This window comes from Alternaria atra (assembly GCF_907166805.1).
Source record: "Alternaria atra isolate CS162 genome assembly, contig: 23, whole genome shotgun sequence".
Taxonomy (NCBI): Eukaryota; Fungi; Ascomycota; class Dothideomycetes; order Pleosporales; family Pleosporaceae; genus Alternaria; species Alternaria atra.
In genome coordinates this window covers 3193287-3205508 of record NW_025091321.1, presented here as the reverse complement: position 1 = coordinate 3205508, position 12222 = coordinate 3193287, and the positions used below count along the sequence as shown (strand labels likewise).

Below are 12222 nucleotides of genomic sequence, written 5' to 3'. Positions count from 1 at the left end.
TGCTAGCGTCGACTAACAATTCCGCAAACCCATATTATTGCTCAGTGAGGCGCATCGTTGAAGCCGTCGGAATGCTGCCTATGGCTGGTTGGTTCCTTGTCGACAGCTTGCATGAACACCATCCGGGTTACTGCCGATACAATATGGCCGCCCGTCGGGTCGTCGCGCGATAGCCCCAGTCTAGAAAACTCATAGCGCTCTTTCAATGGCCAGACAGTGGTCATGCGGTTGCTGCTGTCACTTTCTGGGCATTGTTGGGGACGTGGGGATACTTGAGGCGTTGTGGGCTTGCCTTGTCCCACCGGGGCAGGAGTCGTGACACATCTCTAAAGTGCGCATCTCCAGCGTTGTTGTATGATTGGAAGCCTCGATTCATGGTTTCCTAGTGCGTTGAAGGTCCTGTAGTTTCGAGGTTATCCTATTGGATTACTGGGTGTTGCAGATGGCTTTGGCAATGAAGCTGGTCGCTTGGGCAGATACAAGGAAGACAGTAGGAAGTCTCTGTCGTTCAAGTAAGCATTACAATGAGTAGTCAAGTACCGAACGATCGGTATACCCTGTACCGATAAGATGCAACTTACTGCTAGTCGGCTTTGTGACGTTAACGAAGAATTGTCTTGATAACCTACGGACGTTTCGTCGGCATAGAGCACCTTCGCAGGGTGCAGGGGGTATCAAATAGCTAGTCCATAAACCATGAATATTGCGCAAACCATGTCATTTGCTTGACACGTGTGCTACAATCAGAGCAATGCTGTGCAAGTCAGATAAGATGGAAACCTAAGAGTGAGGGTCGTCGAGGAGCGGGTGCGGGGAAGGCGCTAAGACGCGGTAACATAGGGCCACACGTAAGCCTTGCGCAAGTTCAACCTACCCGCATATATTACTGTTTGACTAATGCGCCTAATTTGTATTATATCATTACACTACAAACATATAGGAGAATCATGAACAGCCCCAAGACTCTAACTGCGCTTAACCCTGCCACTTAGTACGCCTCTGCCGGAACATAGATACCATACCGATAGGCAACAATCCGAAGTCAACTACATTCAGACCACCGAACGTATCAATCATGTCCGGGCCGTACATTTGTGCGATCCACTTCCAGTAGGCTTCCATTGAAGTCCAGTGGGCGGTGATACCGCGTAAGTTGTTCTGACCCGAGAGCTGCGCCTGCGCCTGCAGGACGTGTTCACTTGCGTCGATGGGCTTTTCTTGAGGGCGCTCCAGCAACTTCTTGTAAACATCTTCCAAGTTCGCTCTACCTATACTGTCAAATGATTCTGAATACTTGGTGAACTCCTCAAAGGGGAAGAATGTGTCAGGGTCCTCAGGCTTCCAGTTCGCATCCTCGGCATTACGACGCGCATTACGGCGAACGCCCTTGTCGAAGGCGCGCTTGACGGTATGGTAGTCATTATGTAAAGTTTCTTCATACTCGTCCAGCAGATCATACGGATTTTCTCTTACCGATTCCCGGATTTGCAGAAGACCCACAAACGGAGACTTCAAATCCAGACCTCCAAGCTCGACTGGGAAGAAGAGAAATCCATCCGGAACGTCTTCAACAGAGAATCGCTCTTTGATTATCGTCTTCAGGTGTTGTACGATGCTGCCATCTGGAAAAATGCTGTTCTGGATGTGGCGATGGGTAGCGAGCATCATGTCGACATGTTCGCGGCCGAAGCAATTGGCAGCCATCCCGAAGTTGGAGCTAAAGAACGTAGCTGCATAGGAGTTCTATTTCACCTGATTAGATATCTTGATGTGGAATCGATGGATTCGAAATACTTACCCAGACCTGTATATAGTCGATGACACTCTTCAGCTTGCCTTGGAGCTGCATGCGCAGCTCTTCCACATGACCGTCGACCATCTTTTGATCGATCTTAAACCGACCACTCTTTGGCTCTAGTTGTAGGAAGCCCCATCGGATGTCGCCTTCTGGTAGGCGATTGTCGATCTCAGCATCGGAGTCGTGCGAGACGCGAACACTGCCTGTCTTCTTCTCGTCTAGCTGGAACCATTGTCAGCTGAATCATCATAGCGAATTTTGCTGGAAAACTAACCTTGACTCCTGTGACGTCAACAAACTTGACAATACTTGCCCAGGCATTAGCACACGTATTATAGTCCTTGTTCCAGAACCAGATGTCGTCCCCGAGACGGTGTAGATCTGGTCCGTCAGTGGCTTGGTTTACAGCGAAATCTAAACAAAAAAGCACGGCCTCCCCTAATGTATCGCTCAGGGCGTGGGAGCCTGGCATGCCTCGGCGGCGCAAGCGCGGCTCAGACGATGGATCATCTATGAACTTCAGTGGTGCCTGCAGGTAGCACACAAAGAATTTCTGCCATTTGTTCGACACGCCAAGGAAGTCGAGAACGATAGAGATGGTCTGATGTGGCAACAGTGTATTCCAGGAGTTGAAAGTTGTATGCAGACAGGTCAGTCCTCCGTGCAGTCTCGTATTCAGAACGATTTCAGTAGATATGAGGTGAAGTAGGCTTTGCTTCGCTTCCATCGGCTTCTTGGGCTGACGGCGGTATTCCTCATCTCCGTCGCTGTACGAATCTCTGTCGTCCTCGCTAGCCTCGCATTCCTCCGGGACAGCGCCAAACCCGCCAAATAAACTCGCCTGGGCGCCAGTAGACTTTCTTGCTGTCTGCTTTGTACGTCCTGTACTTGGTTGCTGGACCGCATTTGATTGCATTCCACCGAAAAGTCCTCCTCGTTTCAACGCCTTTTTAGGCTTTTGGACAACGTAGTCTCCGTACTCTGCCTCCTCTTCACCGTCGTCTGCCTCGATCTGCTGGGTATCATGATCTAGCAATTGGTAGGCAAAATATCGGTTGCGATGTATGCTTTCACGCTTCTTTTCAACGGTCGAGTGAACTTGAGTACCTTGATCCCCCAAAAAGTACGATCGTCGTAGACGGTCGACCTTTGAAACCTGTGTTGAGTTTCTCTTCCAAACTACATGCTTGTGCATGTCCATAAATGCCGATTTGAAGAACACAGACCTATGGATTGAGCAGTCAGAGTCAATAATTGCAATTCGTTTGGATTGATGGCAACTCACCACTTCACACCAATGTAATGGAGGAAGATTGCCTGAAGAAGGTCAGGATCGAAATGAATCGAGAAGTCACCGTTAATCTTCCTCCTTTGCTCTAGCAGAACATGTGGACCCCAAGTCCAGCGATCAAGGGCCGTCATTCGCACGTTGAGAATGTCACACAGTTCCCCGAGTATTACTTCTGTAGGGTCGTCAGTTATCAAAGCTCACATAGAACACATCTATTTACCGTTACTAAGGAAGTCTCTGAGCGCCTCTCGCTTCTCATTTGAGAGAAGATCGGAGTTCAGGAGTCCCTGGATAGTTGAGCGAAGAGTATGGGCGTTGAATGATGTCGAGCCTTTGAAACTCGGCTCGAAATCTTCAACTTTTTGGCGCAACTCGCGAATCGCAGCGGAGCCATCTTTGCTATCTGTCTTGAACAGCTCGTCAAGGTACGACCTCAGAGCTTGCTCATCTACTTCAGCCGCGTTAAAGACGTCCTTCTCCCAATCAGCGCGGGATGCAAGCTTTTTAGCACCAGGTACTTCCTCGAAGCTCTCGCTCATCTCGACGTCGCCGTCGTCGCTTGTAGGCTTTTCAGATGAAAGCCATTCAGTGACCAGTTTTCCATATAGATCTGCATACTGGAATTTGGTAGACTGAACGGACAAGTATCGGAAGAGGGTTTCTTCCCAATCTGAAAGAACCTGAGCTGAAACAGAAGGGTCGAACCGGGCCTGCTCGATGAAGCGATCGAGATTCTTAAGGTCAGTCTCGAGACGAAGGTTTCTGGATGATCCGCTGATCACTCGGCCGGCACGACCATCCTTGGTTCTTTTTTCCGTTTGTAAGCCAAGACATGCTTTTGAGCCGTCAAGGAGGAGGCACAGACGTTTTAGCGGGTCTGTCTCAGCTTTCGCAGCAGCGACGAGCGTAGCATACTCTTCTTCAAAGACACCGCGTTGCTTCGCGAGCTCTTCAAGTTTTGTGGTGGTGATCGTTTGAAGCGTAGCCCCAAACACACTCCCAGACGAAGTCGCCATAGCCAGTGACGCGGGCGTATATTATGGGTAGATGAGCTGTAGAAGGGGTCTGACGATGCTCTTCAGTCGTGGACACTAGGATCGAATAGAACACGGCGGTGAACGTAGTTAGCACTCAATTGTTTGAGGGTGAGAGGCCTTGAGTAGAAAGTCGACAGGACCATAAGGCTTTATAGAGATGCGATTTTACCGCTCTAGGCAGCAGGTGCTTGGCAAGGCTGTCTAGACGTGCAGCTATATCGAGCCTGTGACGTGGGGATCGCTCTGCATGCTGCGTCCTACCAGAGAACCTAACTTACCAATGATGTCACAACCATTGGAAGCTAAGTGGCCGATTTGGCAACGAAGCATTGGAGGATGCAAGCAAACGACATCGTGTTCAAGCGAAGCATTGCCACTTGGAATCCAAAATGCAAAGAAATAAACTCGGTGAACTCCAAGAGGTTATGTCGTGGCACACCAAGCGCTAGCAGAGCCTATTTTGTGGGAATGAAAGGGTTTGTTGTGTGGAAAGGAGGAGGAGGTGAGACTTAGGAATGGAGCTTGGGAAGTGACATGGGTGGCTTCCTTCCTCTCTATCGATAAGCGCACAGACCGCATGTCTCGATCATATCCTCGACAGTATACACTACACTGTACCACTCAATCTATGAGCCCCTTGTTCAACATGTTCTGACTAATTAGGCTACAGCTCTCTCATACATTGCTCTTTGAAACTGCTCATGCAGCTTCAATATGCTCGGGCTCATCGGTGGGATGACCTGGCAGAATGCTACGCCGCAGACCCCAGCTTTGAAATCGATATACCAGGTCATACTAGGAACACCACCCCAGAAGAACGTTCCAGCGTTCATGCGTCCTTCTTGGCCTTGCTCAACAATCATTCCGGCGAACGACCATTGCTTCTCGATATCCGTAGGTAGACACATGCCGAGATACTGCATATGCAGGGGTGAAGACTTGAGGTAGTTGTTGAACTCCTTCTTGCACCTCTCATCGAGCTGTGGCTTGAAGAGCTCTGTCCAGGAATCTCCATTCAGTAGCTTGGGGTCGCGCTTTAGAACGGATTGAAGGAAGGCAAAGTAGGCCTCTGGGCTCGCGAAAGCACCCGCACCTCCCAGGCAGTCTGTGGCGCCGAACAGGACGTCAAAGCCACCAGTATCTGCCACCGGCCCTTCACCCTGCTCATTGAGTGTGCTGATGGTCGCCATCCGACCTTCCATATCAGGTCTTTCCTTTGGGTAGAAGGAGATATCCTGTATGCCAAGAGGCGTCCATATCTTCTCTTTCATGAAAGCATCGAGTGTCTTCCCAGACACTTTCTCGACGAGTTTGCCTGCCCAATCCGACCCCGCGCCATATCTGAAGCTGGTGCCTGGCTCGTACAGAAGCGGCAGAGTAGATTTTTCCTCAACAGTCGGTCCACACCAGGGGGTCTCTCCGCGGCTTGCACGCCACTTCATCAGATCAGGGTTAAACCAGTCATACTCATGGCCGTTCGTGTGACTCAGTAGCATCCTGTTTTGGTCAGATGGCTACAAGCTAATACACTAGTACAAGCTCACCTCAGAGTGATCGGCGTGTTATTAGGCACAGTGACCGCCTCATTTTTCTCATCGTCGAAACTGGTCATAATGCCAAATTTTCCAATAGTTGGCAAATACTTCGCTACGTCTTCGTCAAGCGTAATAAGTCCTTCCTCAACGCACTTCAAGGCTGCCACAGCAGTCATGAGCTTCGTCATTGATGCGATGGCGCATATTGTATCGAGCTGGAAAGGGCGTGTAGAGCCTTGCGCGAGTGACTGAACACCTTTTGCACCCGAGTAGAGGATATTGCCTGCCCTGTCGTCAGATATTGTTCACACATACCGAGCACAATTACAGACCATCTTTATCGCCTGCAAGTAGAGCATATCCAGGAAGGATATTGTCTTCAATAGCTTTCTCGTACGCCTTTTCGAAGTCCGTCATTGTGGCAATGCTTTGACTGTGAGCTTATCAACTACAAACATTATAGACGATATCAGACTCGCTTTTATAACCACGATCATACTGTCGCGGATATCAAAGGCATTGGATAGTGCACTCAAGATCGCATGCATGCTGACTGCATATCGTGGTGGTAAGAATTACTACGACTCAGCCAGCCAATGAGTGCTTGGCTAATGACCAAGCGACTCTACTCTCCTCCCTCTGGCGAATTTTTCCATACCAAGATTCAGCTCCGTTCAGCACATATCCTGTACTTCGATATAGGTAAACGCACCGAGGCTGACACGAGACGTAGTGGGGCTGGGGATCGGGTACAGCTCCCTACCTATACTTCAGCTTAGGCAATGCATCCGAAGACACCTGCAAGTTCCTGCATAATCGCAGGTTTCCTTCGTACGAACGATTGCTCTCATAATGTGCGGCTCGTATCAAAGTTGTCGATCATATGGGCACGAGCGCACGACGGCTGACAGGAAAAACACTCGTAAGCTCGGTAGAAGACAAACCCGGGGCCGCTCTTCCGTAACACGCCAAGCATGTTAGATATTCCGCGTCCATGCCCATTGCGCTCGCTTCTCGTTATTTCCGACGGTCATCCGAGTCCCTTGTCATTTGGTCGCAGCTTCAGTGAGGGCCAAATTTTTCAATGGTAGGGATTGGCCAACACATCGACGCATTCGGCATTGCCGCAGTCTCGTCGTTTGTGCACAGTGTATGTTCTTCATCTTACTCTTGCATACGTTTTTGGGCCCTGGGGGGTTGCGGAGGCTTATCTTGATATCCGTCCATCATAATGGATGTTTTAAATGTACTTGTTAAGCTTTGGTCGTGTTGTTTCGTGGATGCCTTTGCGATTGCCTTCAAGTTTGCGCTTGCCTAGGAGCTACAACCCTAGTCTTTCATGGCGCTGGATCGCTGCTCTACGCTTCTGGTAATCTGTATACCTCCTCCTTTCACAGGTAAAATGTACTCTTCACTCCCAACAGTCCCTTGTCCGTGCACCATGTTCACCGTTTGGCTATCCTCAAGGGCTACCCACTCCTCGTCTCTTCCACTCAGACGACTCTTTATAATCGGTCGTTTCGCATAGCCTGCTGCAGGTGTGTGCTGAGGATTTGTACCGCCGCTGCTTCCGAGTTTGAGTACGCGTTGGAGAAGTGGGCGAAGTGTGGCGACGCATCCTACGATCATGCCGACGCCATTTTCGGCGTAACCCCACAACATCACTTTAGATACACCATCTAGTGGGGAGATTAGTTCTTTGTCCGGTGGTTGCAGTAAGGGAAGCTTGAGAAGGAAGATCACTTACGAAGGTAATCGGTCGAGCTAGTGAGATTTACAGTATAGACAAGGCGGATGCATGCTGATAGACTTGCTCTGTGGCGCATTAGATGGTGATCGTGTTCCCAAGAGATAAGCGAAGGTATGACTTACAAGGCACCGAGGCCGAGAATCACACCGACCGAAAGCTTAGCATTACGGTTCAACTGCACGTTCCAGAGCAGCGGTATGGGTAAGAGTGCGCAAAACCAATCCGTCGCAATGTTGACCGCAGTCGTCGCATAGTATATGTCGGCCAATGTCTGCGCTGGGTTGCACTTCCCGCCAGGGGTCGATGTATCCCAGGCGTACGACACTGGTGCGCACTGGAAAATGATATACAACATCGCAATCAAGTTCATGACAATGAACATAGCTGAAACGACGTATAAGCTGTAAATATAGGTCATCCTCCGTGATGCGATGCGGATGAGCATGAACGAGATGCTCATCTTAATAGGGATAATCGCCGCGCAGTAGAAGACCTCGAAGAAGAAGAAGAACTATATTGTTTAGTATGTACAGACACCGACGCTGGTACGAAACATACCTGCATTCCTCGGGAACTCTCTTGTGCACTTAGTCTGGAGTCGTAGACTCCAACTCCACTGAAGGCGCCGCCAATGCATGCTATCGTCAAGCCTGTAAAAGGGACCTACATCGTAATCGTCAGTTGATTTGACCCTAAGAAGTCCCACGGTTTTACTTACAGTTGCGGCTGTCATGCTCCAGTCATCCAAGCCCCAAGCATTGTTGTGTAGTCTCGTGTAGACTCGCAAACCGAAAAGAGTGAAAGCGATCACTGTCAGCGCGATGACCGAACCAGCAAGTTCGGGAGCATTGTCGCCGTAGTAAGTCATATTGGTACCCTAACTCTGACAGCCGCGACTTCCAGAGCTCGAAGTGGGGGATGGAGGGATGAAGTAGACAAGAATGATCCAAGCAAGAAAGGAACGACTAGGAAGGAAACTTGTGGAAACACATCAAGATCTCGTGCAAAGACGCATGCACTTCAGGACATTGCAATCAGTTGTGAAGCAGACTCAACCGGAGGGAACAAGCCGAACTGGTTTCAAGAAGAGAAAGACTTGAACGCATATCAACCTGTTATCGGTGATCTCCCAGGAATCCCTAGTATCCACCCCAGACCAGCAAATAATTTGGCAGTTGCGTTGTGCACAAACCGCCAGAAAGACCCACGTAAGACGGGTTTTCGTCGCCCTCTGGCATAGCTCCTGGGGCGTAGTCTAGGATGCTGCTGGAAGGTACGGCGACCCGAACCCGAAGTTCGTTCCCGTGTCGAGGTTAGACACATGTAGCGTGGGTCGCCTAACAGTACGACCGGTGAAACTGGCACGGCTGGATCACAGTCCTGGGTGTTATTGTGTACCTGGCTCCTGAACGACTGCTACAGCTGGACCCTGAAGGATGCGAAAACCTCAAGACCACGCTCGCGTGCTTCCTGTTCATGGAGTGGCCCTGTTCGAGCGTAGGGATATTGACATTCTGATACAGCGTGCCGTGCGGACTTCATCAAACAGTGATCCCGTGATGTTTATCGTCGCGATATCGAGAGAACATCATCAGAAAGATCACTCTTTTCTACCTCTTTAGCTTCCTTACTGTATATCCGTGCCCAGCGTGCCATGAGGCTGCTAGCCGCGACGGCTGACGAGCTCGTCGTCGGCAGGGGATACGGATAGTGCACGTCGCTGGCGAACCTGCGTTAGTGGAGGCTCGCTTGCGAAAATGCTCCGCAAAAGGCCCGAATCATATACCTTGTACCTTAAATTATGAACCTCAACCGCTGCACGCATTCATCGAAAACGGACGGTCGGGTGGAAAGGGCCCATAAAGGATATGAGACAGCATGGGGAAGAGATGCGCATAAGATCATTGCTTCGAACCCCGTGAATAGCTCGCGGCACTCATTCCTATCTGAGGTGGAGTTTGTAACCGAGCTTCTCAAGGCATGCGGTCTTGTGCGAGAAATGCAAGAGTACAAAGTGCCGACATCGTATTGAACAGTGGCGTAGGTATGTCACAGTGGTGACAGTGGTGGGATCGAAAAGTCAAGGCGTCGGCTTCTTGCGTACCCAACAGACGCGACTTCCTATGACGTAATTATATCGCGCTACCTAAGTACGGGTCTGCCCTGATCCTGTGAGACGGCTGCCGAGTCGTTTCCTCGGTTTTACCCGTCTCTGGACACGAACAAACATAAGACTACATTTGGTTACGCTTTGATGGTCCGTACCAATATTAATCTTTTGGTACCTGTTTGTGTAGTATACCTAGGTAGTCTCAATGACTGGAAAGGCCATGCCATGAACTCGCACCACTCAGGTATTCTTCCAACGTTAACAAGAAATATGTCAGGGATACTGATCATGTTCGTGGACTTGTACTCGTCATTATGCTTCGTTAGCGCTGTACAAGTAAACTTAGGAATTTGACGTCCGAGAATGCTACTCTGACTTTCGACAACTCTACGGGTTACGTATCTCTGTTTGCTCGGGAATGTTGATGACTTTGTACGACAGACATCTTCGAGTGTCGCGTGCGTCTGTATCATCTGAAAAGCGCTGCGCCCAGACTGGACCCGTTCACATAACCCCATGTCTCCTGATGCCATAGGTCCATTCAATCGATGGGGTCGAACAGCGATAGGCTCCTCCGATCCAAAATATGCTTCTAGTTCCTGAGACACTCTCGACTGATGATCGTACGACCAAAAAATCAGCATATGAATATTCAAAGCGTAATACTTTGTTCGACGTCCTTGTCTTGCAACGCCACGCGGAATCACTTCGAGACTAATTTCTCGGAATCCGACTGCCTATATCAGTTCAATACTGTCTGATGTGCGCCTCCGATCTCTGACAGCCATATACCACGGCTCTTGACACATGCAATCTCGAAACGAGCATAATTCTCTTCCTAAGCACTAGTTCTTGTATCCTCGAATCATTAGGCAGGTAAAACAACCGACTTACCGACAGGAATTGCTGCGCCCTCTGCTGCAAGCCCTAAAAGAGAACAACCCCAGTCACGGAGATTGTGACACTCTTGATGGGGTACCTTTTGAAGCAAAGAGAAGAGTGGGTCTCCAAGTATGGTTTGATGGTGTCGCATTATGTCGATATGAACAGAGAACCTCCTGTCGACTTTTGCAGCTGCGTACAGCGGGTTTCGCGAGATAGCTCGAAAACTGTGAACCTCCACCACGTCAGCCAGAAGACAGGGTGCTCTGCTATGCGCGACCTCCTGTGTGATCCAGGCTCGGGTCCAGTACGTATGGTTCCCAAGTTCGACTCAGCCAGCCTCGATGCTCTTCAATACTTCCTTAGCATCCATCCACCAGCACGATTTCATTTCTGATCGGCGATGCTGGCTCCATACTCGGAAGAATTTGACAAGCCTACTACTTTGCCCAGCCAAGCAATCACGTGCGCTACTGCGGTGTATGTAGCACCCATTTGAGCCACCTAATGGTTCCTTTCGGCAAAATCATCTTGGTCGATACAAACAGAGTTCATTCAGAACAATCTCAGAGGATAATTCTTTCCGACGACATGTAGAAATTTATGTAGGTTTTGTCAGATGAGGACCAACTAGGCGTCCACAAGGATTGGAAACGCCGTGCTTTCGTCTCCCCAGGTATATGATAAGCAGGTATAATCGTCGCCGGTACTCACGTGCGTAAGAACGCACTGCACAATAACTTCTCGAGACAGACTTGGTAATACCCTAATAGTTCGGATTGACGGTTGCATGTGATCCAGAAGGGCGTGATTGAAAGGCAGAATATGACCGAAACTCTCTGAGGTTGTCAAAGACAGGATGACCAGCAAGCATACAGCATCCGACTGAACTACAAGCGAGGCTAAGGTGTATGTCGTGTCTCGTCGTTGATCTAGACAAGTGACTGGTATGAATTGGCTCGTCCAACCGACCACTGCGTCAGGTATGTACAGTAAAAGAAAAGGATTGTCTTCAAAACAGCGTAAGATATCTTGTAAAACTTGAAAAGCAGTGGCAAAGTAGGCAGCAATGACTGCGAGATGAGTTAAGTAACAGCACAAGGTTGTGCTTATGCCTGTTCTCTTTCGTCCTTGGGTCGATTGGTGCATACGCCTAACGTCGCATGCAACCCATCAACGCCAATAGTCTCGAAGCTCAGCTTTGTTATGCTGACTCGATATCTGCTACGATGGACGGACTTGCAAGTATTCTTCTCTTCTAATCAGCCCGATGCCAAGTCAAGAGCCATTATCCACCACACAGTACTCTGGTTCCGTCGGCTAACAACAGTAGCGGCCGCCGGCAATTGAAGATCAACACTCGTGTGCAGGAGGGCTGAGTGCGGGAAAAGCAGTATGTCGAAGGTTAGGCCCACATATAGAGCTGGGATCCGAATAAGCAAGGAAGACGCGTACTGGGCGTGAGCGAACTCATGGGGTAACATTGAAGAGGCCCGGTTAGCAGGATTCGAAAGAGTGACGGTATTTGTCAATGCCAGTTCTTGTTGATATTTAACGCGTTATACATGGCCGATTGCGTGATTGAGGTTTCAGAGGGTGGTGCAAAGCGTGATGGAGGCAGTTCGGGGTGAAAACAAGCCTCGCGCAATCAGATCAGGTTGCACATGTCAAGGCGTCGGTGCCCAATCGGGCGAGCGTCATGCGCACTCGCCGTCAACAAAGATAAGAATTCGGGATGTGGTCGCGAAGATGCAGGAATGGAGAGTAGCATGAGTGATTGTAGCACAAGAAGCCTGATCCATGGAGCCCTTGTGAGACG

The 12222-nt window shown here is 49.6% G+C and overlaps 3 protein-coding genes across 3 annotated transcripts; all 3 read right to left on the bottom strand.

Annotated features, from left to right (window-relative positions):
* Window positions 1-975: 975 nt before the first annotated feature.
* ALTATR162_LOCUS4615 (uncharacterized protein) lies at window positions 976-4105 on the bottom strand (the record flags this gene model as incomplete). Its single annotated transcript, XM_043312230.1, has 5 exons — window positions 976-1743; window positions 1799-2020; window positions 2073-3024; window positions 3084-3261; window positions 3310-4105. The coding sequence occupies 5 exons, from the start codon at window positions 4103-4105 to the stop codon at window positions 976-978; spliced, it is 2916 nt and encodes a 971-aa protein (XP_043168165.1).
* A 680-nt stretch (window positions 4106-4785) lies between these two features.
* ALTATR162_LOCUS4614 (uncharacterized protein) lies at window positions 4786-6078 on the bottom strand (the record flags this gene model as incomplete). Its single annotated transcript, XM_043312229.1, has 3 exons — window positions 4786-5623; window positions 5671-5944; window positions 5994-6078. 3 exons carry the CDS (start codon window positions 6076-6078, stop codon window positions 4786-4788), a joined length of 1197 nt encoding a protein of 398 aa, XP_043168164.1.
* A 912-nt stretch (window positions 6079-6990) lies between these two features.
* Window positions 6991-8279, bottom strand: ALTATR162_LOCUS4613 (uncharacterized protein; the record flags this gene model as incomplete). The annotated part of the gene is made up of 5 exons (XM_043312228.1): window positions 6991-7340; window positions 7409-7476; window positions 7534-7922; window positions 7970-8074; window positions 8130-8279. 5 exons carry the CDS (start codon window positions 8277-8279, stop codon window positions 6991-6993), a joined length of 1062 nt encoding a protein of 353 aa, XP_043168163.1.
* Window positions 8280-12222: the final 3943 nt, after the last annotated feature.